Source organism: Merops nubicus, unplaced genomic scaffold, assembly GCF_000691845.1.
Source record: "Merops nubicus isolate BGI_N331 unplaced genomic scaffold, ASM69184v1 scaffold18334, whole genome shotgun sequence".
NCBI classification, from domain to species: Eukaryota; Metazoa; Chordata; class Aves; order Coraciiformes; family Meropidae; genus Merops; species Merops nubicus.
In genome coordinates, this window is record NW_008606441.1 from 3,593 (window position 1) to 26,405 (window position 22,813).

Genomic DNA, 22,813 nt, shown 5'->3' on the forward strand with positions numbered 1-22,813 from the left:
ATGTGAATTCATTAAGGCTGGATACATGGTGCTTTTGTCCAGCTGCATAATCTGTAGCTCCAAGTGCCAGAACAAACCCTGAAAACTCTGTAGGTGTTTGGTCTGAAACACTGTATGTGGTGCTCAAGATTTTTGTGTTCCTGGGAGCACAAAATGTGTTAGAATTCTGTCGTGTACAAATTCAGCTTTTTAAAACAAGGAAACAAACAAGTAAATCCCAAATCTATCAATTTTTTTTTAAAGCACCAGTTTGACATTTAAAAAAAAAAAGCCCATCTCAGCTTGAATAAATCTGGAATAAGTCTCAAAATGCATCTGGCATCTTTAGAAATGTCAGATTTCTGGCACGAACAATAAGATATTGTATTCCTTTCACTTTTTTTGAAAACCATGTATTAAAATTTATGACAATCGGCTTTTTTAATTTGTGGGATTTCTCTGAAAGGTACATTACACACCTGTTCATGCAAGAAAGCATGACCTGTACTTTGTTCAGGCCTGCCTGATACCATCAATATACAGTGTAAGCAACTTGTCAGAGGTTCTAGCAAGTGTGCCATGTTATTTTATTCTTTCTTTTGCAATCGGTGCTGATGACAGTAGACAATTCATAATGGACTTTATGGAAAATAAGTTACACATGTTTTGTATGTTTTGAGATTAGGGAGCTACTTTGGAAAAATTCATTTGCCCTTTTGAAAGAAAAAATGTTGCTTAAGTGGCTTTAATGGCCATTTAATTCACCTATTGCTAATTTGTCAAGTTGGCTGATTTGAGAATGTGATACTCCTGAATTATTGACAAATTCCAGGCCCCTTAATGTCAAAAAGAAAGAAAGGGCAGACGTGCTTGCTCTTTTCTCTTGAAGAGAACAGTTGGAAATGAAATGGCATGAAGGAGGGAGAATGGGAGTCTTCAGCTAGTCACTGTGTGGGCTATGGTATTGTGAAAGATATAATCTGTCAAAGTAGTCATACGTAGCATGCTCTTTATGTTAAATACTATTTAATTATTGCTCAGAAGAGAGGAAGAACAGTGCCTTAGTTCTTCTGGTTCCCAGGGGGAAACCTGAGAGGCGTGTGGGTGATGAGTGCTTATGACTGTTAGGGATCACTGCGGAGTATAGTAGCAAGTCTCATCCCTGGGGCCCAGATGGCTCTCTGACCCATATGTTGAAGATTTCTCCATAGACACAGAGTGGGAGGAAAGAATTTTCCTTCTTCCCATGTGCTGTAACCTGGCAAGATAGAACAGGATGCTGCCTTCCACCCACAATCCACCTTTGCAGTGCCAGCTTGCAGGGGATTGTCTGCAACGGCTGAGGAATAATTTTCTGCAGTGTTGACTATTGAGATTTCTGAGAACTTCCAAGTGTGTAAAAGACTTGCTTGTCCCTGGCTGTTGTAATTGTAACATTAAACACCTCTCAGGCTTGTGGGTAGTTCTCCTCACAGTATCTTGGACGTTTGGAGGTTTACTCCTATTGTACTAATAAATTCTGGTTAGTGAGTGTCTGAAGATAAAACAAGTGGCCAATAGCACAAGTTGCCTAGAGTGAAGTAAAAGAAAAAGCAAAGATATTGGAGGTAAATGGTTATAGCAATATTACAGGGTTCAGGGACTTTTTCATAGGGAGAAATGAGATAGTACTTATGCTTCTGCTAGCTTCATTGTGGAAGAATCACTCCATAGCATCACCGAGGGCATGGGTCAGAATGAAAGAAGATGTGATAGCTAGGTAGCTATGATAAGTGTGTGGAGCTATGTATCCAACTGTGAAGTGTCATCTGAAAATTCCAGCACACAAAGACACGTAGGGGACATTTTTAACATGTTAATACAAATATTGACCCCTAAACAACAAAAGAGAAGAGCTGGAATTACTTGTCACAGTGGGGACCCACCACTACTTATTAAAGAATTACAGGCAGTCAAAGGCCATTTTGAAGTGCTGGTGGATCTCTGCTAGAAAGACTGCTAAACCTCTGACAGCAGGATTAATTCCTTCAGCACTTCTGAGGTGTTGTAATAAAAAAAAAAAAATAGTTGTCATTGCTGACTTCAAGACTTCTGGTAGACATCTCATGCCCAACTATGGCTGCATATTCTGTGCATGTGATGGGGGACCTATGGAATAGCTGCTGGGTGTACTCTGAATACCCAACCTTTTTCTTCTGGTTACTCATCTGTCTGTTGGTCTTATTACCACGAGGAGAGGTCAAGATATGAGGGCTGGCAGTGGCTCCCCCTGAAGCCACATTCTGCCCTTCAGCACAGCAGGAGGGTGGGGCTGTCTGGGCCTGTCCCACCCTCTTCCTCCTGTCTGCCCTTTATCACACTCTCCTCTTACCTTCATAGGTTCCGTTCTACAATAGAATAGTTCAGAAAAGCAAGCAGCTTGGATTAGGGTGATGTGCCAGAGGGACAGGGACCATGCACCTTGAGGTCAAGTGCCATGGAAATTGCACTCTGAAGAGTGGGGAGGGCTACTGGAAAGGAGCTGCAGAGATACCTAAACATGGAGGTTGGAAGGGACCTCCTGGGATCATCCAGTCCAGCCTCTGCTCAATGCAGAGCCAGTTAATGCAGACTGGCTAGGGTCTTGTTCAGCCCGGGTTTGAATAACTGCAAAGATGGAGATTTCTAGTGTCTTCCCGTCTTCCTGGTAGAAAATGTGTCTCTGGCACTGAGTTGGCATTTCCTCTGTTCCCATGTGTGCCCTCTACGCTTTCCCGTTAGGCAGCTGCAGCCTGCACTGATTTCTCCCCACAGCTTTCTCTGCGTTTAGGGAGGGAGGCTGGGGCTGAGGGAGAGAGTAAGCTATCCCGACTATATTCCTCCCTCCCACGTAGATTCCCATAACCCCAGAACAATATTGATCAGGACTGCATGCAGCTTCCCCATGCTTGCTCCCCATGCCCCAGGAATCCTTCTGTGTCCTCCCAGACATCTGACCTTCCTCTCAGTTTTGGGTTTTCTTGTAGAGACTTGTAGCAATGCTGCACACCCTTCCCCTACCCCAGGAGCCAGATTGCTTCAGCATAGCCCATTCTTTAAATAACTAGGAACAGGTTCATTAGCAGCCACTGAGGAGTACCTACAAACAGCACTGCTTCTGACATCATCCTGAATAATCATTGTCACCAAGGTATTCTTTGTAGGTTACTTCAAAGATGTTGGATTTTTTGCTGTTAGATAATCATGTCAGTATGTCCTGTGGCTCCAGGGCAAGGACAAAATAAACCAGTGTGTTTGGATGTGTGAAGCTGTATTGAGTTTGAATGGCAAGGTTTTAGTAGTGGAGGAGCCTACAGAATTGGCTTCTGTGAGAAGCTTCTAGAAACTTCTCCTGTGTCTGATGTGGGATTGTACCATATCTTGAACTGTATGTGTTTCTCAAAGTATGAAATTTTGGATATGTTTGAAACAGCAAATGTTTGTTATCCTGTTTGAGCATGAATGTGCTAAACTTCTGTTCTCTTCCTTAAAAAAACTGTTTAAAATATTAAGGGTATGATTTATCTCCAATGAAGGTAACTGGATTTCTTTCAAAGTTTTCACTCATTCAGGTCCTAAAATTCTCTAGAATTTGTCATTCCCATTCCTTCAGCAATCATAGACTCCTTTGAATGACTTACCAATATTTTCAGTGCAACCAAGACTAAGTAAAAACCTCTATAATTTAAAGCACAGAATTAGGAAACCTAACTTTTTTGTTTTGTTTTTACTTGTATGCCTCTTCTTGGTTTTATGTCAATGAGTTTATATATCACTGGCAAAATACTAATATATGATCAGATGTTTTAAAGGCCAGCCTATTTCATGATACCTTTATATGTAGTCTAAAGGCTTTTATACGAAGTTAAATGGAATAAACACAGAATCATAGAATCATTTAGGTTGGAAAAGACTTCTAGGATCATTGAGTCCAACCATAAATTTAACACTGTCAAGCCCACTGTGAAACCATAACCCTATGCATCACATCTACATGTCTTTTAAATACCTCTAGGGATGGTGAGTCCTATTCATTCTATAGAAAACCCCAGTAAAATCAAGTTTTGAAGCTTGAACAGAGACTTTAATCAGCTTTTCCCACTGCTCTGGATTGCTATTAAAAAAAAAAAAATTGTTGCCTTTTATTGACTGTTTCTGGAAATGAGGGAAGTAAGAGGGAGGACAGTTAAAGAATTCGAAAGGACTGAGCTTTCAAATAAAGTTTTGAAACCGTCAGCTGAAGCAGGGTTCTGTGTCATCATTCTTCTCCCCTCCAACATTTGACAGTACTTAACACCAAAAAAAGCATTAAATATGATTTGTGGAAAAAGACAATGACACTAATGGGCCTGATCTGTTGTTCTCAGTGCTGGCATCCAGGCCTGTTTTGAGGAATAAACAAGTCAAATGAATAGAAGAAAAAGATAGGAAGACAAAAACCATAACATATTTCTGATGCTGGCCCTTAGCTTGCAGGAGGCAAACAGAACCCACAGACTTTCTCTTCCCTTCGCATAGCAAACTTACCTGAAATCACCTGTTGTGCATTTGTTATCTGCTTCTCTCTTGTTTTCACCGTGAATGTGGCAATTATGACATTGCAAGTAACAGCTTAGGCAGCCCTTTCCTCTCGTTTCTAAAAATGGAGAACAAAACTAAAAAGATGGAAAAATAATAAATGGTAGGGGAAAATAAAAAAGGGAGTGAATAGCTATTGGCAAAAATGTGTGTGACGTGGGGACCAGGCTGAATTTGGTGATATTGACGGGGTTTCTGAATCCTCATCTGGCTTGCTTTTCTGAGGACTGTGAGGTCACAGCAGCAATGGGTGAGCAATTCTCTGTCTCTTGTCATCTAGGCATGATGATAATGTAGTCTTCAAATTGCAGTAGAAGTTCTTACTTGGATTGTTTCTGTTTTTATGTTACCTTTATACGTCTTTCTTTTTTTTCTTTCTCATTCATTGTTAGAGATTGTTGGACCTTCCTCTTGGACTTGAGCCAATTTCTATAGTGGTTTCATTGCTAAATATTTATAATTACATGTATTTATATATAATTATTTTATCTATATATTCCCATTATTGCGTTATATGCCCTAATGTCTGTTTTTCTTCTGTTTACTGACAATTGTCACCGCCCAGTAGATTTCTATGTTCCTTAGCTCGGACAAAATGGTCTCCCAAACTATTGCTCCAGGTAATCATTTGTAATAAATTATTTTCTGTTTGCCTGTTTGGTAATATAGATACATATATATGTACAGACTTAAAATTTGAAATTTCAGATTTCTTGTAGGAGTAGGTTCAAACGTTTCTTACACAGAATCCTATTATCCTGTGCTAGGTTGGTTTCAGCTGTACAGTCTGAGTGTCAGATTTTATCCTATTGATTAGCTGGTTTGTTTTCCTTGGGTCTGTCCAAGGACAGAAAATTCTGTGGAATCTCAAGTTGCTTGATAAAGAGAAAAATAACAGCACGGGCTTTTCACAGATGGAATGAAATCATGGTTTCCAGGGAGACCTCAAATTCATTTGTTGTAGCCAGAACACTGAGCTTACAACTGTGGTTGCTTACATAAGTTGCCCATCCTATATTGTTTTCCAATCAGTTGTGTATCAGTCGAGCAGCTTGAGCGCTGTGGTAAGCTGCCTTTTTCTTTAACTTGTGATTACTAATTGCCAGCAGTTGGCACAGCATCCTCTTGGAGTGGGAACAAATCCAAAAATGTGCATAGTGCCAGAAGAAATTGGATTTTAAAAGACAAGCCTTCTGTGACTTCAGATGTTGGAACATAAATACAAATTTTCTCTGTGGGTTTGCTGTGCTTTACTGAATTACGTGAAAACTAAACAGACCATCCCACTTAAGAGGACTCTTCACTTTCAGAAATACGTATCTTCTTGCTTGGGTCATAACATACCTTCTTCGATGTACAGCATCAAAATTGGTATAAAGCCCTTATACAGTGGATATAAACCCTTCTTTCTGAACACAATCTGCATAATACTTTATGCAGTGTATGTATCAAAGATATAAATATGAAGTGTAATCTTACCATGTAGTACTAATTCCTGTGGGTTTGTGTGTACTGAATACATCTAATAGTGGAAATTGTAATCAAGCTGCGGAATAGTTTCATTTAAACTGTCAGTCTATTGGGTTTTTGTCTTACCTGTCCCTAAAATGTCTTTTGGAGTGAAGACGGAAGCAGCTTGCTTTGTAAGTAGTTTGAGCAATGCTCTTTTGACTGTTAACCATTTTTAATGAGAGATTTTAAATTGTGTCTGTGACACAAATGAAACATTAAATATAAACTTGACATAGTTGTTGGTGCCTTTACTGAGGTTTGGGGGAGAAATCCAAAATAATATTTGAGCAGCAGGAACAGACTGCACTAGTGGATACTTGAGAGACCACACATGTATATACAGACAGGTGAGATCAGCTTCTGAAAATGCAGATGAGATGTGATGCTGGTGTTTCTCTAAGGTCTCCAGCATTCATTAATATTTTGCAGACACTTTGACATTTACTCACCTTCAGCTAACCCAAGTTGCTTTGCTGTCAACACTGCACAGCTCCCATTGCTGCAGCTGTGGACTTGATGTGCTCACTCAGCTGCAGTAGGTCTTTGCCTGCATCTCTCCTCACTTCTTTCATGTGTTTCTCCAGCTCTGTCTGGAGGTCACTGTTCTTTTGTCTGTCTATCAGGTAGACTTAGAATTTTAGAGGGAGGGGAAACAAATCTGTGTCTCTTACTGTTGCCACTGTTCTAAAAAGAAAGAAAGCAAAGGTGGTGGGAATGGGAGGGAGGGCCCAAGCAAAACTCCCATTAGCCTTTTCTTTTGAAGGGAGTCTGGGCAGTGCTTTTGGCTTGATTTCAGAGTTAGGAAATAAAATATCTTGAAATGTATACTTTGTATAGCCATATGTTCTTATACAGAGTTAGTACAGATATTGCTTAGCCAGTATGAAGCCATTTTACAAGCACTTTTCATTCTCATTGCACTAATACTTACTGTTAAAAAACAAACAAAACTCAAAATACGTGTAATTTAAACACATAATTTTCTTTCTTGACCCCTTTTAATAAAACCCCATCTGAACTACTCTGTAATCATACGTTTAATGTTGTAGAACAGTCCTGGTATGAATGTAATTATACTAGTGATTATGCCAAAAATAGTTCATTCCAGCATAGAAATAGAAATGGTATGGGGAATACTAATGTACTTCTCACTTTAGGAGATTTTATCTATTTATATACAATGTTGCATTTATGCACATGTATGTATTGCAAACTGAGCCTAAATTAATGACATCTTCACAGCCTCACCCTTCCCAGGAAATGCTGTTATTCTTTTAAATGTCTGCAAGTATAATCATCAGTTGTGCTAACCAAGAAAAATAAGTGAAGAGGAACAATATGTGGAAAACATGAATGCAAATTCAAAAACTTGGACTGAAATCCAAGTGGAAATAAATACAGATTCAGATGTATTACTTGATAAAAATAACTAACTTGGAGTAACCTCATATGATTTTTGAATGCGTAGGACTGGTAGTATAAGGTAGAGTTAGGGTTGCTTTTCTTTTGCATAAGATTTGGAAATTCAAAGAATCTCGTGTATGTCCTTTCAAACCCTGTTGTTGCAATGTTTTAATATTTGTCCATTTGTAGGCCAAACCTAATGATGTCTAATTGAATTTAGAGATGTTTATACAGTGATGTAAATTGAAAGAAGTGTTAATTTAAACTTGGAAGGCTTATCTTGTTATATATAACCTTTAGTCTGGTTATTTTCTTAGAATGCAGAAAAGGTTAAAATCATACACTTCCTGGCTTCCTTCTTATGCAGTAATTAGCAATGGGAAAAGTGAAGGAAGAAACTCCTCCTCCTTTTGGCATATTTCTTCAGCAAGAACTCCTCATGAAGCAGAGAAGCCAGGGTTTTCAGTGAAAGGAAATCTCTCTCCATTTCCCAGTTTGAATAGGGACAAAACTTCACTGAACGGAATGATTCCGGAAGTTTCCAAATTGTTCTAAATGCAGTTTCTTCTGAGAGTATTCCTGGGAAGACTAAAGTGATAGACTTATCTGGGTGGTGGAAAGCTGGATATGGAAAAACTACGTCAGTAAAACTGCCTTTTGAGCTATAGAAGGTGCTCCTTTTAGGCATCTTTTGCAAAGTCAAAATACTGCCTAGCCTGCTTAGGCACCTAAATTGCCTACTGAAAACTTAACTTAGATGTGAAATTCTTCTGTGCACACATACATGCTGTTGTTTGAACCTCTGTGCAGGTCTGCATAGCAAAACTGTCATGGAATTTGTGTGTGTTTGCCTTCTCTAACACACTGGCAGCCTTGAATTCATTCCAAAATCCAGTAAATGCTGCTGGTGACAGTAATGGCTGTACCACGGATCCACTGTGTAGGAAACCTGAGTTTGAGTTCCTTCCCAGTCAGAGGTGTTCAGTGGCCATGTTGGTGCAAAAGCTGCTTCACCCAGATGAAAGCACGAACTATGTTGCAGGAACTGCCCAGTTGGTTAAAGCTGCCTAAAATGACACAGCATGTAGGTGAGTCAGTATGTTGCCAATTTCCAAACTTCACTGAGTTTTCCTCCTACAAAACAAAACCTGGGTGTGCATTGGAAAGGCTGTAATTTATCTGTCTCTGACCATGCACTCACAGGCCCTGGGCTGATGCAGCTACACTTTATTGTACCCTCTTTCTCTCCTGCTTTTGGTGAGGATAGAAATAATACTCTACTAACTCTGCTTTGGTGGAGATCAGGGTCTTATGTTACTGCTTTGTGGGTCAAGGTTCAAGGGCCTGATGCTTAGTAGCACTGCTATGGTTTTACCTTTCATTCACTCTGAGGTGCACAGAAAGTTGCCTGAGTCTTTATGCTAGTCTCAAAGACACTCGGAAGGTTGTATTCTACAACCCCTCATTTCAGGGGTTCAGCGCAGAGACCTTTACATAAGCTGTTTGGGATCCCTCTGCAAGACAGACCATTTTACTCTAGGGGACTGTTTCCACTCACTCTAGACATCCCTTTTGCTATCAAAGTGGCATGTAAAAAAAAAAAAAAAAAGATAAAAAGTATATAGTGAGGAACAGAAGAACGACCATAATGAGTCACATTAAAGGTCCATCCAGCCCAGTATCCTGTCTCAGTTAATGCCTGAGAGGCCCTTGTGGCTTTAATTTAAACAGTTTTGTGGAGTTGGGAGAAAGCCAAAGGCTTGCTTCTCTGACCTTGTGTTTCATGAGAATTACAAAGGCTCTGAGTGCAGTGCCCTGTCCCATTTAAGGTGGAAAAATGAATTAAGCATGTGGGATGCCTTGAAAAATATGGTAACAGTATGCTGTTTCTCCATTAATACTCTCACTCCACAGCCCTTTATTTGAGGTGGATGCAACATCTGTGTATTTATTTAATAACCCTTTATAGATTTCTCATCCGTAAGCTTTTGCACCACTAAAAGTGGTGGTGTATTACTGAGAGGTGGGAAAGCACTCTAGTTTGTTTTCCTAGTTGTGTTTGGTAAAACTGCAAACTAAGCACAACAGATAGTTTGGAAAAGGACAGGAGCTCAAAGTTTTATTTAAAAGACTATTTTTTTTTTAATTATATCTTAAGTTGGAAGGGATTCATAAGAATCATTAGCAGTCCTGGCTAACCAGGGAGGTAGCATGTGAGGCTATGGTCTAGTGATTAGAGAGATGTTGGGATGAAGGTTGGACTTGATGATCCCAGAGGTCTTTTCCAACCATAGTGATTCCACAATTCTGTGATTCTATGGTTTAATGGTAGCCTTGGCAGTGCGGGGTTAATGGTTGGACTGAGCAATCTTAAAGGTCTTTTCCAACCTAAATGGTTCTGTGATTCTGTCTCTGATTCTACAAGTCCTGGCTCCAGTTTGCCGATGCAGAGGAAAGGACCAAGTGTGAATCCCGTGTCACTCTGGCTGTGCAGTGCTGGGACAGATGTGCCATCCCATAGCAGTCGCCTGCATAGTCTGACTCGCCGCCTACAGCTCCAGCAGCAGAAGTTTGGCACGAGGACCCTGACTTATCATAACATTCAGCAGAGCTCTCAAGGACAGTAAAAAAGCAGTGTTCAACTTTCTTTATTTCTCTTAAAAACCAGGGAGATAAAAAGGACATGATCAGCAGTGATGAATTTGGGTTTTTGGCAAGGTCAGTGGAGATGTCCTGGGCTGGTATTTATTGTATTAATGGCTTCTCAGTGGTAACAGTAAGGCAGTTGGGCAAGTATTTTCTGTAAGTAATTTCAAGTACACTTCTGTTGACTGTGCTGTAATTACCATGTTGACAAGACACAGAAGTTTGGTCTGTGGAGTTGTTGGTTTGGCATCTCTTTTGACTGTTAGAAGTGCAGTGCTATATTATTATTTTTTTTTCCCAATAAACTGGACACCAGATAGTTCCTGGAATCTTCAGTGAGTGATTGCTTCAGTCTTGGGTTTATCCTTTTAATTTTGGTTTCGATTAATAAGTCCGTTTTGGACTAATAAAGAGTTATTTGGCTTTATACTTACAATGAAGTTCTCAAGTTCAGTATCTCATATTTTTGAGGCTTTGTTGTAAATGAAATACAGAAGGACTCTCACAAACAGATAGAAAAATTGATCTGTTATGGGAATACAGTTTGATTCTGCAAATCAGATAAGCTTGTATTGCCAGATGTGATTGTTTCAGTCCTTCAATGTCTTTCAAGATTAAAGGCATACACTGAAGGCTGCTATAGCATTCACTAGTGAAGAAAGGAAATTCCTCTGTATGAGAGGTGAAACATATATAATTGCTGCCCTGTAGTTCCCTCCTATGCTCCCCTACACTGATGCCTGGTATGCCTGGTACCTTGTAAACGTATTCCCTGTATGCTTTCTTTTACGACTGGAACAAGAGTGAGTTTGGATATGCCCCTCATGTGAAGCCAGGACTGGATGGTGAACAGCAATTCTCTGTTGAGGTAGATGGGGCTGGGGCCAGGAGGAACTTGTAAACATCTCTTCTTTCTTGTTGTATCCCTTAAACTGTATTGCTAATTTTAACTCCTGTTTTGCAGAATTTTAAGACTTGATGTGAGCTGACCAGCAGGGTCACATGAGTGGTGTGCCATTAATTTTTGCGTCCACAGCTTCTCTGTGCAGCCTGTTCCAGTGTCTCACCACCATCACAGTGAAGGACTTCTTCCTGATTTCTAATGTAAATCTACCCTCTTCCAGTTTGAAGCCATCACCCCTCGTCCTATCGCTTCAAGCCCTTGTAAAAAGTCCTTCCCCAGCTTTCTGGTTGGCTCCCTTCAGATACTGGAAGGCCTCAGTAGGGTTTCCCTGGAGCCATCTTTTCTCCAGGCTGAACAACCCCAACTCTCTCAGCCTGTCCATGTAGGAGAGGTGTTCCAGACCTCCAGTGGAAGAGGGCAGTGCAGTTTAAGGAAGGCGTTAAAAGCTTCTGCAGGGGTTGCTGAAAGGAGATCTGCACCAGCGAGCAGGACCCCTGTGTCCCCACCTGACTTGAAGTGCCTGTGCTGTGAAGCACATAAAACTTAGGGAGTGTGTTGTTAAAACAAATTTATAGATTTCGTGTGTTGGTTTATTTTCAAAGAAAGGTGCAATAATAATGGTGGCACTCCCTGTGCTCTTCTTAGTGGAGACTGATGCAGTGAAGTTACTAAGTTCCTTTTTAAATTCTGTAGGATTTTATAGTTTGTTTGGGCCAGCATTGTGGGCTTTTTGGTATATATCAGCGCTCTGTATAGCAGTTTGTCTTTTTATGTTCAGTTATAGACTGATATTTTTCTGATATTCTCAAAGAATGGAGCTGTCCTTCTTTGGTTACCTGCTATTCAGATTCCCACATAGATTTAATTTATGTTCTTCTTTGATATCACTCAGTTTGGCCTTGTGAGAGATGCATGTTACCCTTCAGTAAACATTTGCTATGGAAGAGGCTGACAGTGATTTTAAAATTATGAATCTTACAAACCATTGAGTATGAAATAATCAGTGTAAATTGTCTACTTCTACTGTGGTAAGGTTTTGTCATGTATTACATGCCTACTACTTACATACTTAATTTCGTAGTTTAACATCCTTTTTCAAATAGCTGAGTCAGGAAGCTGCCACTTAATCTATTTAAATGAAGCTGACATCCCAGTATTTGTGTAGCATTATTGCAACAGCACATTTTATATCCTATCCCACAGATACCAAAGTGCTTCATCTGGTGTCTTAACCATTCTGATGCAACATAGTATGAAAAACAAAGTATGTTGTTACCTTGCAATGGTCTGTAATCCTGTAAAGTAAAGGTTATATATACTAACATATTTTTGCAGTATTAACTTTTGGGGTTTATATTAAGTAGGAGTAGCATTTCCTGGAAGTTGATGTTTGTGCATTTCCTGAAGTTGTTTGTGGAGATAAGTTTCTGTTTTTTTTTTTTTTTTGTCTTAATAGCGTGAGTGCTTTATAAACAGTGGAAAAAGCACAACAACTGACTGAAAAGCCAAAGTAAGTCAATTTACAGATTTTGTGGCACTTACTCTATTTGTCAAATATAGAACATGAATCTACCAGAAGCGAACCTGACATTGAGATAACTGCCTCTCTACTTGTTGCTGTCTTGCCCCTACAACTCTGTAATCCCTTTTTCCCATATAATTTTCCTAAAAACTTCATGTCAGGTATATGTATCTTTAGAGAGAAAGGTCTACGTTTACTTCCTGTAGAATTTTTTTGCAGGTAACAGTTTGCTGGGTGCTTTGTAGCTGCTCGGTATGCTATAGTGATTAAATGACATTCTCTTCTGTTTACTGCCTTGACTAGTCTTGGAGAAGCAAATGGTTAGTTATTTCCATTTACCTATTTCTTCTCCTAAAATGCACTTCCAGTAGGCATGTTGAATTGTTTTTTGATGTATTTTTAGAGAATAGTATTTTCCAGCACTACAGAAATTCCAGAGCATTGGCCAGTACTTTATTATTGGTAACGTGGTGGACACCATGGCTACCCTGAAGAGTTCAAAATTAGAGTAGCAATATAAAAATGATGAATACAAACAGCTTTCATTCCTCCCTCAACCCCCACCCCCAATATATTATTTTAATTTTATTGTGTAATAAATATTTTCATTTATATTTGACTTTTTAGAGAGTGTGTAGATAGTTTTGATGTGAGCATAAGTAAAGGTTTATGAATAGAAGAAAAAGAGGTGGAAAGGGAGGGGTCTTGACATTATTCAAAGAAAGCATTTCAATTCTAGGAAATGGGCTGAAATAACCAGCAAGAATGGTGGTGATAAACTAGTGTGTAATAGATAAAGACTAACATGACTGACAAAGCAAAGCCTATAGAGAAAAGAGGAATATTTAGTCTTCTGCCTAGATGTAAAATACTTAAATCAATGACACTGGAGGATAGTCCAGTGAATTGGCCTCGAACTGCTACTGAAAATTTGTTCTGATTTTATTCTTTGTTTTCATGGTTTAGAGATTTTTCCCATAAATGTGAGAAAATTTAAAAGCAGTAGGTTGGTTGGTCAGTTACTAAGCAGAACAAAGACAGTGTTGTTCTGAGTGCAAACCAAATAACTCAGTGGGGAAAAAATATTCTGTTAAAATATGCAAATATGGATGTAAGTTGTAAAATTCTGTTTTCTGTTAGATTCGTGACATTTGATTGACCACATCTTTGCTTACATGAAATACCACTTCACGTAGTTTAGTAGAAGTCAAAGGGTGACAGAATGGTTGAGGTTGAAAGGGACCTCTGGAAGTCATCTGGTCCAAACCCTAGAGCTGATTGCCCAGGAACATGTCCAGAAGGCTTTTGAGTATCACCAAGGATGCAGACTCCATAGGCTCTCTGGGTAATCAATACCAGCTCTCAGTCACCAGTGCATGCACTTACTCAGACCAGCAGTTAATCCTCCCATTTTCCATCAGGGCATTCATGTTTTGTAGTGGACAATAAAAAGTAATTAGAAAAATTGCATTTTGCCTTGGAGGATGAGAAGGCAGGATGCAAAGGAGAATCTGTATACTTTTTTTTTCTTTTTCAGGGTCTTGAAGTGAGTACGGTATTCTAAAAATGTTTCTTTTCCCATTATAATTCTATTTTTTTCAATAAACATAAGTAATTAATATTACTTCATTTAAGTACATTTGTCAAATAATTATGATAGCAACATGACACCAGATTTGCATATTAGCTTCAAGACCCTTTTGGGGATATAATTCAGAGTCCACAGTAATAAAGAAGACGTAAACAGAAGAAAAAATAAGAAGTTTGTTGTACATATAATTTGTGTAACCTTGGCTCTTGAAGTACATTTGGTGGACCTTGTCCCTGCTGAGAAAGAGCTGGGGCTTGCTGAGCCCCTGACTCCTGGTGGCGGTCTGAGCCCTAGGATAGAGGAGTGGGAAGTGTCCCAGACTTCCTGAGGTAGTCAGGTGTGTGGGTTGAGGCTGAAGTAATGTCTCCCCACCAGAACCTGGTACATAAACACTTGGCAAATTTTGGAGCAGTAGCTCTCAAGTTTTTGGATAGTGGCTGCAGAGTGGGATAATTGTGGGACAAGTGTGACTGTGGCTAAGAGTACGTACCTAGCAGGAGAAGTATATATGCCCTGCAGAGTACTGAGCTTCCACAGGAAGGCTGGTGAGTGTTTCTGAGTTTAGAATCTCAATTTTGGGCTTACATGCCTGACTCACACATTTTGGGTCTGTGGTCCATCACAGGCTGGCCTGACATCTGGGCTTGCAGATTCAATTCAGAGTGTTTCCTCACGCACAGGTTTTAAAACACAGAAGTCTGGATTTGTTTTGTTATATAATAACACTGTCTTTCCCTTTCATTTCTTCCCCATCTAGTTGAATCTCAAGACTTTCAAAATACAATACACATGGCACAGATTGTAATGTTTTTTCAGATGCTGTTAATTCTGCTGCTTCATGATTACGTCTCAGCTGACAATGGGGAAACAAGAGCAAGTAAGTCTTCATTTTTATATTTCAGATAAAGGCAACTTCAAAGCATGGCTTGAACTTGTAGTATCCGTTTTCAGGTCCACAAGTACAATTCTGTTGATGGTGATTTTTTTTTTTTTCCAGTATAGTTTTTATGGTGAAAATCCTGTAATATTTGGTAAGAAAATGAAATATCTTAATTAAAGATATCTTTAAAAAAATTTTAAAAAAATCTTAATTTTAAAAAAATCTGTTAAAATATCAAAGGGATTATCTTTATTTCTTTTTGTGTCTTCTAAAGCTCCAGTCTAGATTTAAACTTGTGTCTTTGGGTATTTATATTTTCATTTCTTCAGAAGTTATGTTTTGAGTACTTTAACGTTATGTGATAAACCAAATAAGAAAAATAAAGCTTCTGTGAGAGGAAGCTGGGATAAACCCAGCTCTGGGACATACCTCCTTGAATATTCTTCAAAATTAGCATATCAAACCTCAGCAAACCAAGTTTTGTACTCTAAATATCTTTTACAGAAAAGAAAAAGAAAAGCAGGATAGCTTTTTGAAGGACAAAGCAGATGAATAAAAAGTGTGAGGAAAACTTTCCTCTGGCCCAAATGATCCTTTCAGGGGCAGTCTTTTTCCTAGAATTTTGCTCTCAGTTGAGCAATTTTCAGTATTGTACATCAAACTCCATGCAATTCCTTTTGGTCTCTAGAAATTTAGACTGTAGTCTTTAGACTACCTGCTCTAAGCTGGGCCTGTTTTCAGCAGGGTCCAGTGATGCCCAGAGTCCCTTCCAACTGAAATTACTCTGTGATTCATATCCCTGGACCACAGAATGACATGGTCTGCTTGCCCCTTTCTCCTTCTCCCCATGTCTTTTCACCACCACCACCTGCACTTCAAAAGCATATCTTCAGCAAACTGTGGTAACTTGCTTTCAAGGAAGGTGAAATCTTGACCTGACCAGAAGTGTCTGTAGACAGATATCAGGACAAGATAAAGTGCTCCTTCCTGTGCTGGAGCTGCAGCATTTCACAAAACTGAAAGCACAGTAAGACACAGCAACCCCCACGATCCTGTGTGCCATGGGATAAAAATAATCTCTCTTAGTTTGGGCCATCTGCTTGCCCAAATGTGTGTTGTGTATCTAAGCTCCTTTCACAGTTGATGGAAGGTGAGTGTCTTCTAGGTATTTATTCCCTCCATCTGAGGATGTGCATATTAGATGGATAGGACTGTCCTATAGAAATGATAGTGTCAGTCTGTGGCCTGTAGTTGCTAATTTAGTCCAAAAGTTCCATTTGTAAGTGACTGCAGCTAGGAGAGCTGAATCTGTGCCTGTGTCATCATGCAGCTACATTCTACTTGTTAAATACTTATGTGATCTTACATTCTGAAGGTGGAGCTTGTTCGCTGAGCATTTTTCTTTACTAAAACCTTCCAAACCTGCAACATTCCATTGCAACACAGGATTTTATTATAACTAGTTCTGTAAGTACGATGTAGCTGTGTCAGAAGTCAATTAAAATATATTTGTAATAGGATTGGATATTACTGCTGAATTCTGGAGTATCTAAACTAAAGCCTTCCTAAGCAGTGTGCTTGGTTTGCTAATAAAAATGAGTTTTTATCATCTGTACAGACAAATATGGAAAAAACAAAATCTGTTCCTCTTTGCTGATTGCTTGAAATGAAATGGCCAACTAAGGAACTGAATTCCAGAATTTTTCACAGTAATTTCTTGTAATGATGTAAAAAACAGAGAATGGTATGGTTTTCAGATACCAAGTTGGATCTGTGTGGTCTAGAGAAATAATCATGATTTCTTTGGTAAACACAGCTGATTTTTTAAAAAGTGTAGTGTATTTGTCAGCACAGATTCTAATACAAATAGTAATTGATCTGAAAACTATTTCCTGTGAAAGAAAAAAGTGAAAGAGTTCTTGAAAATATTTGTTTGATTTCTGTTTTTTTTTTTTTTTTTTTTAATATCTGTAGGTTGCAGAACTGCCCCGGCAGATTTAGTTTTTATCTTAGATGGCTCTTACAGTGTTGGCCCAGAAAACTTTGAAATAATCAAAAGCTGGCTTGTCAATATTACAAGAAATTTTGACATAGGGCCAAAGTTCATTCAAGTTGGAGTTGTCCAGTACAGCGATTACCCTGTACTTGAAATTCCCCTTGGAACTCATGAATCCACTGAGAATCTCATCAGGGAAATGGAGTCCATACACTACTTAGGAGGAAATACGAGAACAGGAAGAGCTATTCAGTTTGCCTTTGACCACGTTTTTGCAAAATCTTCAAGATTTTTAACAAAAATAGCAGTTGTTCTCACTGACGGAAAGTCACAAGATGAAGTCAAAGATGTAGCAGCAGAAGCGAGGAAAAATAAAATAACTTTGTTTGCTATTGGTGTTGGCTCTGAAATTGAGGAAGATGAACTTAAAGCTATTGCTAACAAGCCTTCATCAACTTACGTATTTTATGTTGAAGACTATATTGCAATATCAAGAATTAAAGAAGTTATAAAGCAGAAACTCTGTGAGGGTAAGTAATTGATTATAAAATATTTTGGGTGTGCAGAATATAGTTCTGTAGCTGTATTTCTTTATTTCACAAGCAGAATGCATGATTAATGTAACCTAAAGTGCTTGATAATTTTTACTGTGCTTTCATTTTGATCTTGTATGCAGAAATAATTCCTGAAATGTTATTTTCTCCATTAAATAAAAAGGTATATTTGGGTTAGAGATGGTGCTTTAACATGGTATGTGTTTAATTTCAGTATGTAGCGTTTCGCCCTAAGCCCCTCAGTTTTTGCATTGCTAAAGTTTAGAAACCCTAAAATATTTGTGTGACTCTCAAGTGCTGAGAGTATAGGGCTTATTTTATCCTTTTCCTTGGTGTATCTGATACTCATCCACAACATAGCATTTCTTCTTGAGAGCTGAGAGGATAGCCTGTCATTGCAAACGGGAGTTCTGCTAGTATGCATTGAAATACTCAGACTCCTGGCAGAAGTGCCTGGAATTGTATCAAGCTCTTATGATCTATTTTAGAAGGGTTTTACAGAACAATTAGCCAAGACTACCATTGTGAAATGACGTTTTAGATTTAGATTGCTAACAGCATTGCTGCATGGAGTTTTTTGATAACTAAAACAATGGCTTTCCCATATATATAAAGAGAGCAAATGGCCTCTAAAAGATCACTCAGAAGGACTCTAATAGACAGTGAATATTTATCAGTGCTATTTTGTACATGTTTTGTTACCAAGAATTGATGCAAGTCTTATTTCCGTTGTACCGTATTTCTGCATTTAGTAAGAATGAAAAATAGTTTTCATTTGCTCTCACTTTGAGAAAGAACTTCATTGAAGAAATGTGGTGATACTTATGTTGAGGGTAATGGTGTTAATTTCTTATGAAAATAATAATAATTCCTTGTGGCTGATGTAGTAAGGTGGTCAGTCCAAAACTTAAACCAGTTCAGTGCAGCTAAATTCTTTAATAAAACTTCATGCTGGGAGAAATTCCCCAGAATAAACACACTATTTTCATTAAATAAAGTTTAGAAGTGACATTGTATTTCACCAAGATAGATTTTCTGCTCTCAGTATTGTTAGATGTGTTTTACTCAACCACATGAAACTGCCTGAAAACTTTGCAATTCTCTTTTTATTGTTTGTTTTAATGTCTAAAAAAAAAAAAGTTAGCCTTTATGGCTTTTTAAACTTTGTTATTCTATGAACACAGATGAAAGGGTGCAGAGGCAGAATTTTCTTTCTGGAAAAAGAAGGCTGAGCTTTGGTGGTTGATAGAGCAAGTAATGTTGTTCTGAGTGGCCTTATGCATGGAGGGCTCTCATGTCTTTTGGGAACTCTAGTGTTCATTGTAGAGCATGGCAGGGTGAAAAACCTGCGGAACCTGTCATCCAGAAAGGACAACGAGGTTCAAATAAGCCCCATATATTTAAGGAATATTTACCATTTAATATTTATTTTGGAAGTTTAATGTTCCTGTAGTATTAATATTCCGTAGCAAATATATGGAAAAGATTGTGCATCAGAATTGCATTTAAAAGCAATACTCAGTGCAGACCTCAGAAGTATGTCTGGAGGATGCTGAGAAAAGTTTCTTTAAGCTAGATAATGGAATTTAGCTTCAAGATTTTATTTCATAAAGCATCCAAAAACTATATAAAAAACACTAAGAAGGTGTGAGTATTCAGTGTAGGCTGGAGAGTTGCTGTGTCTGGTACTGCAGACTGGAAACAGCCCTGTTTCCCACGGAAGACAGTTCTTAATTTTGCCATTGACTCTGCATCCTGTATCCTGTTAGTTTTCAGGTATCTATGTTAGTTGTCAGGATACTAACTGTATCCAGTCAGTTATAACATCCTCTTCAGTTAGTTATCAAAATAGTCCTGCCAGAAAGTGACCCAGAAGATCCCAAAAAGGTCTACCTTACTGGGAATGTTTTAATGTAATTCTTCAGTGTTCTGTTGGACATAAAGAATGGTTTCTTAATGTATAATTCTACTCGTTTTTAATTTGTATTGTATTGTTTTGGAGCAGTTACTTTGGTATTGATCCAGAATAATGGTCCTCTCACATAAATTAATCCTATTTCTGCATTTATTTTTCGATTTTACACCAAATTTATAGTACTGTAATGAGAGATTCTTGCGTTCATTTTCTTGCCAGTGTATATGATTATCTGTGATCTTTATTAATGGTGGTGTGACCATTATTCATCTTTGAAAGAAATGAGTTTAGGAAATGTTTCCATAATAACAATGCACAGTGAAGAAACCTGAAAAAATAAAGTGCTCTTACTTAATATCATAAGTATGTTGACTTAAATCCTGCATCTGCGTTTTAAGAAGTGAGAAGGAAAGTTGTGTTGGACTATGTATTTTTTTTTTTTTTTCTTTTTAAGCATTCAGAAGGTAGACATTGTAGTTTCCAAAATGTAGGCAGAGTTCTTGCAATTCTTTCTTATAAAACCAGACAGGTAACTTTTAAAATATTTTAAATTTGGGAGTCAGATGACATTTTGCTGTGGGGAGGAAAAGAAAATAAGGGGAATATATGTGGTTTCTTGGTGTTGCCCTACCTGTTGCATGTCCCCTTAGGATGGATTGTCTTTTCCCATTATAGATAGTTTGTGCAGACACTTAGCTAAATTTTCTAAAGAGTTTATATATCGTGCCTCCCCCCCCTAGTGGAGTAGCTTCTGACTGCTCCTGGGTTAGTTAGAAAGAGAAGTTGTGGAGCGTTGGTCATATTAAAAAGAGAAGCCAGTCTAGACCTTTGAGCTGATAATTCCCTGGCACTAAAGTATGAGTTTTCCAGCCCACAGCTGGTCCAGATGAAGATCTCCACCCTTTCTTTGGAATGTATTCCTATCCTCTTCCCTTTTGATGAACTGATGCTTTTTTGAAGAAACAATGGGAAATTAATTCTGAAAATGTATTTGTGGTAAATAGTTTAGCATAATTTTAATAAAACAAAAAGTTGTGTGCTTTCTTTTAATGGATTTGTTACTCTCATACAATGTTTGCTTTAGCATTAAATTCCATTCTGCTATCTCACATTTTATATTTTTTTTTGGAGACAACTTAGGTCCACTGCCTAGTGTTTTTGGTTTTTTGTTTTTTTTTTTTTTGTTTGTTTTTTTAGGAAGAGACTAAAACAGCATTTAGCTAACTTTAGTTTCCACAGAACATATATCACACAATATATGTCAAGTGGGAATATCTTCAAGCAGATTTTGGTGTAACAGAGAGAAAAGATTAGGGTACCTTTTGAGCAAAAGAAGATGGAAAAATAGTTGTAGATAGTTCTACTTTTGTCCATTTTCAACCCAGTTTTATACTTGGGAAGGATGCTGGATTAATTCAAATTCTTAGTGCATCATGGAAATTAACATCCATGATTTTGTAGCATTTTGAAACCATACTATTTTAGAAATTAAAACCAATATTTTTATTAGTCAGATCCTTTAATAACCTTTAAGCACAATTAGTGACAATTAAAAATAGCATGTGAACATAATTGCAGTAAAATATGACATCTCACTATTCTTGCTTTGTAGAATCATAGAATCGTTTTGGTTGGGAAAGACCTTTAAGATCATCAAGTCCAACTACCTCTGAGGATTCTGCATGTCACTTCTCTCACATTATACTTAACTGGCTGTTCTCAATTCTCTTATTTCTAGAAAAAAATGTAGGCAGCTACAAAAAAATGTGTGCATGGAAGGGGTTTTTTTTTGAAAGTTTGAAGTCATATTTTGAACTCTACTTACCTTTCTTGCTTTGCAGAATCTGTTTGTCCAACAAGAATTCCAGTGGCAGCTCGAGATGAAAAAGGATTTGACATCCTTGTAGGATTAGGTGTGAAGAAAAAGGTTAAAAAGAGAATTCAAATACCAGCTACTAATGCAAAAGCTTATGAAGTAACCTCACGTGTTGACCTGTCAGAATTGACAAGGTATTTAAATGTATAAATCCACTTTTAAATTTAGTAAGGTTTTCTTTTTGTTTCCTTTAAGTGAGTGAATTATTTCAAGATTTATACTAATGTTCAGGTACTGTCTTTTTTCTTCTGCCTTCCTCCTTACTTAGGAATGTGTTTCCAGAAGGTCTGCCTCCATCTTATGTGTTTGTGTCCACTCAAAGATTTAAAGTAAAAAAGACATGGGATTTGTGGAGAATTCTAAGTCTGGATAAAAGACCACAGATAGCAGTCACTATTAATGGAGAAGAGAAAACATTATCATTCACTACAACAAGTTTAATAAATGGCACACAAGTTATTACTTTTGCTGCACCTCATGTAAAGGTAAGGGGTAAGTCATCATGCAGGAGTACTCATTTAAGTACACAGTATTCCTTTGACCTTTCTGGTTTTTTAGAAGACATTATTTTTGGCTGTTTAGGCATTTAAAAAATAGATGGGGGACACTTTGCCCATGTTTCCAGAGTGTCTGCAGTGGTCACTTCTGTAAAGGCTTTGCAGGTGCTTTCTACTCAGTAGTTTCCAGCAGGTAATTGTGAAGGTCACTGAGACTTCTTTTCATACAGCTCTTTGCTGAACGTGTACCGGAAAGTATTTTTTACCTTTGATACAGAGACTTGGAGATGTCAATGAAAATAACCCATTTTTATGGAGCGTTTTTGTTAAATGCCTAAATTCCTTGAAAATACATAATGCTAGAAGTTACTTTCTTCTCCAGAAGAGTAAATAGCAGCTTACAGAATCAGAGTTCAATCTGGAATTGTCTAGTTCTCTGTTGAACAAAAATTCCTTTCAGCTTCTTATTTTTCTCACTGAAGGGTTTCCCCTCTGTGTGCAAAGCAGTTTTATTGTCTTCTAGTGTAATCTGAAAGTTCACTTTCAGCCTTTCTTCAGTAATCCCAGTGAAATACTTAAATCTTGTAAGAAAGATTGTCTCAGCTGCAGGTGAGACAGAGGGAAGGAAATTGAATGTCTCTACTCTTGCATTTATAGCAGTACAGGAATATTCAGCCTACAGATTCCTATTCCTACCACAGGGAGTATTATTTAAGTGAACAAAGAGGGATGCTTCAGCAGATAAAGAGTGGGAAAGATGTACTGCTGGAGTACTTCATGGCCAAGGGGGTTCAACTTTTCTGGGAAGTGGTGGCCTTCGTTTGAACTCTTCTGCCAAATCAGGCTGAAGGAATTTAAAATATAAATCCTCAGAGAAGGAAGGACTCCTATCCAAGAGAAGGTTTTAACTAGTAATCTTTTACTAGGGAGAGGGATTTTAT

General features: G+C 38.1%; 1 protein-coding gene across 1 annotated transcript in view; it reads left to right on the forward strand.

Moving 5' to 3' along the window:
- Positions 1-14,943: 14,943 nt before the first annotated feature.
- COL21A1 (collagen, type XXI, alpha 1) overlaps positions 14,944-22,813 on the forward strand; it is a gene marked incomplete at its 3' end in the record, with an annotated part of 35,607 nt that continues 27,737 nt past the window's right edge. The window contains exons 1-4 of the mRNA XM_008939650.1: positions 14,944-15,031; positions 17,009-17,560; positions 21,341-21,509; positions 21,644-21,860. Of these exons, the coding sequence (XP_008937898.1) occupies positions 14,944-15,031; positions 17,009-17,560; positions 21,341-21,509; positions 21,644-21,860 (1,026 nt within the window). The remainder of the gene's footprint in view (positions 15,032-17,008; positions 17,561-21,340; positions 21,510-21,643; positions 21,861-22,813) is intronic.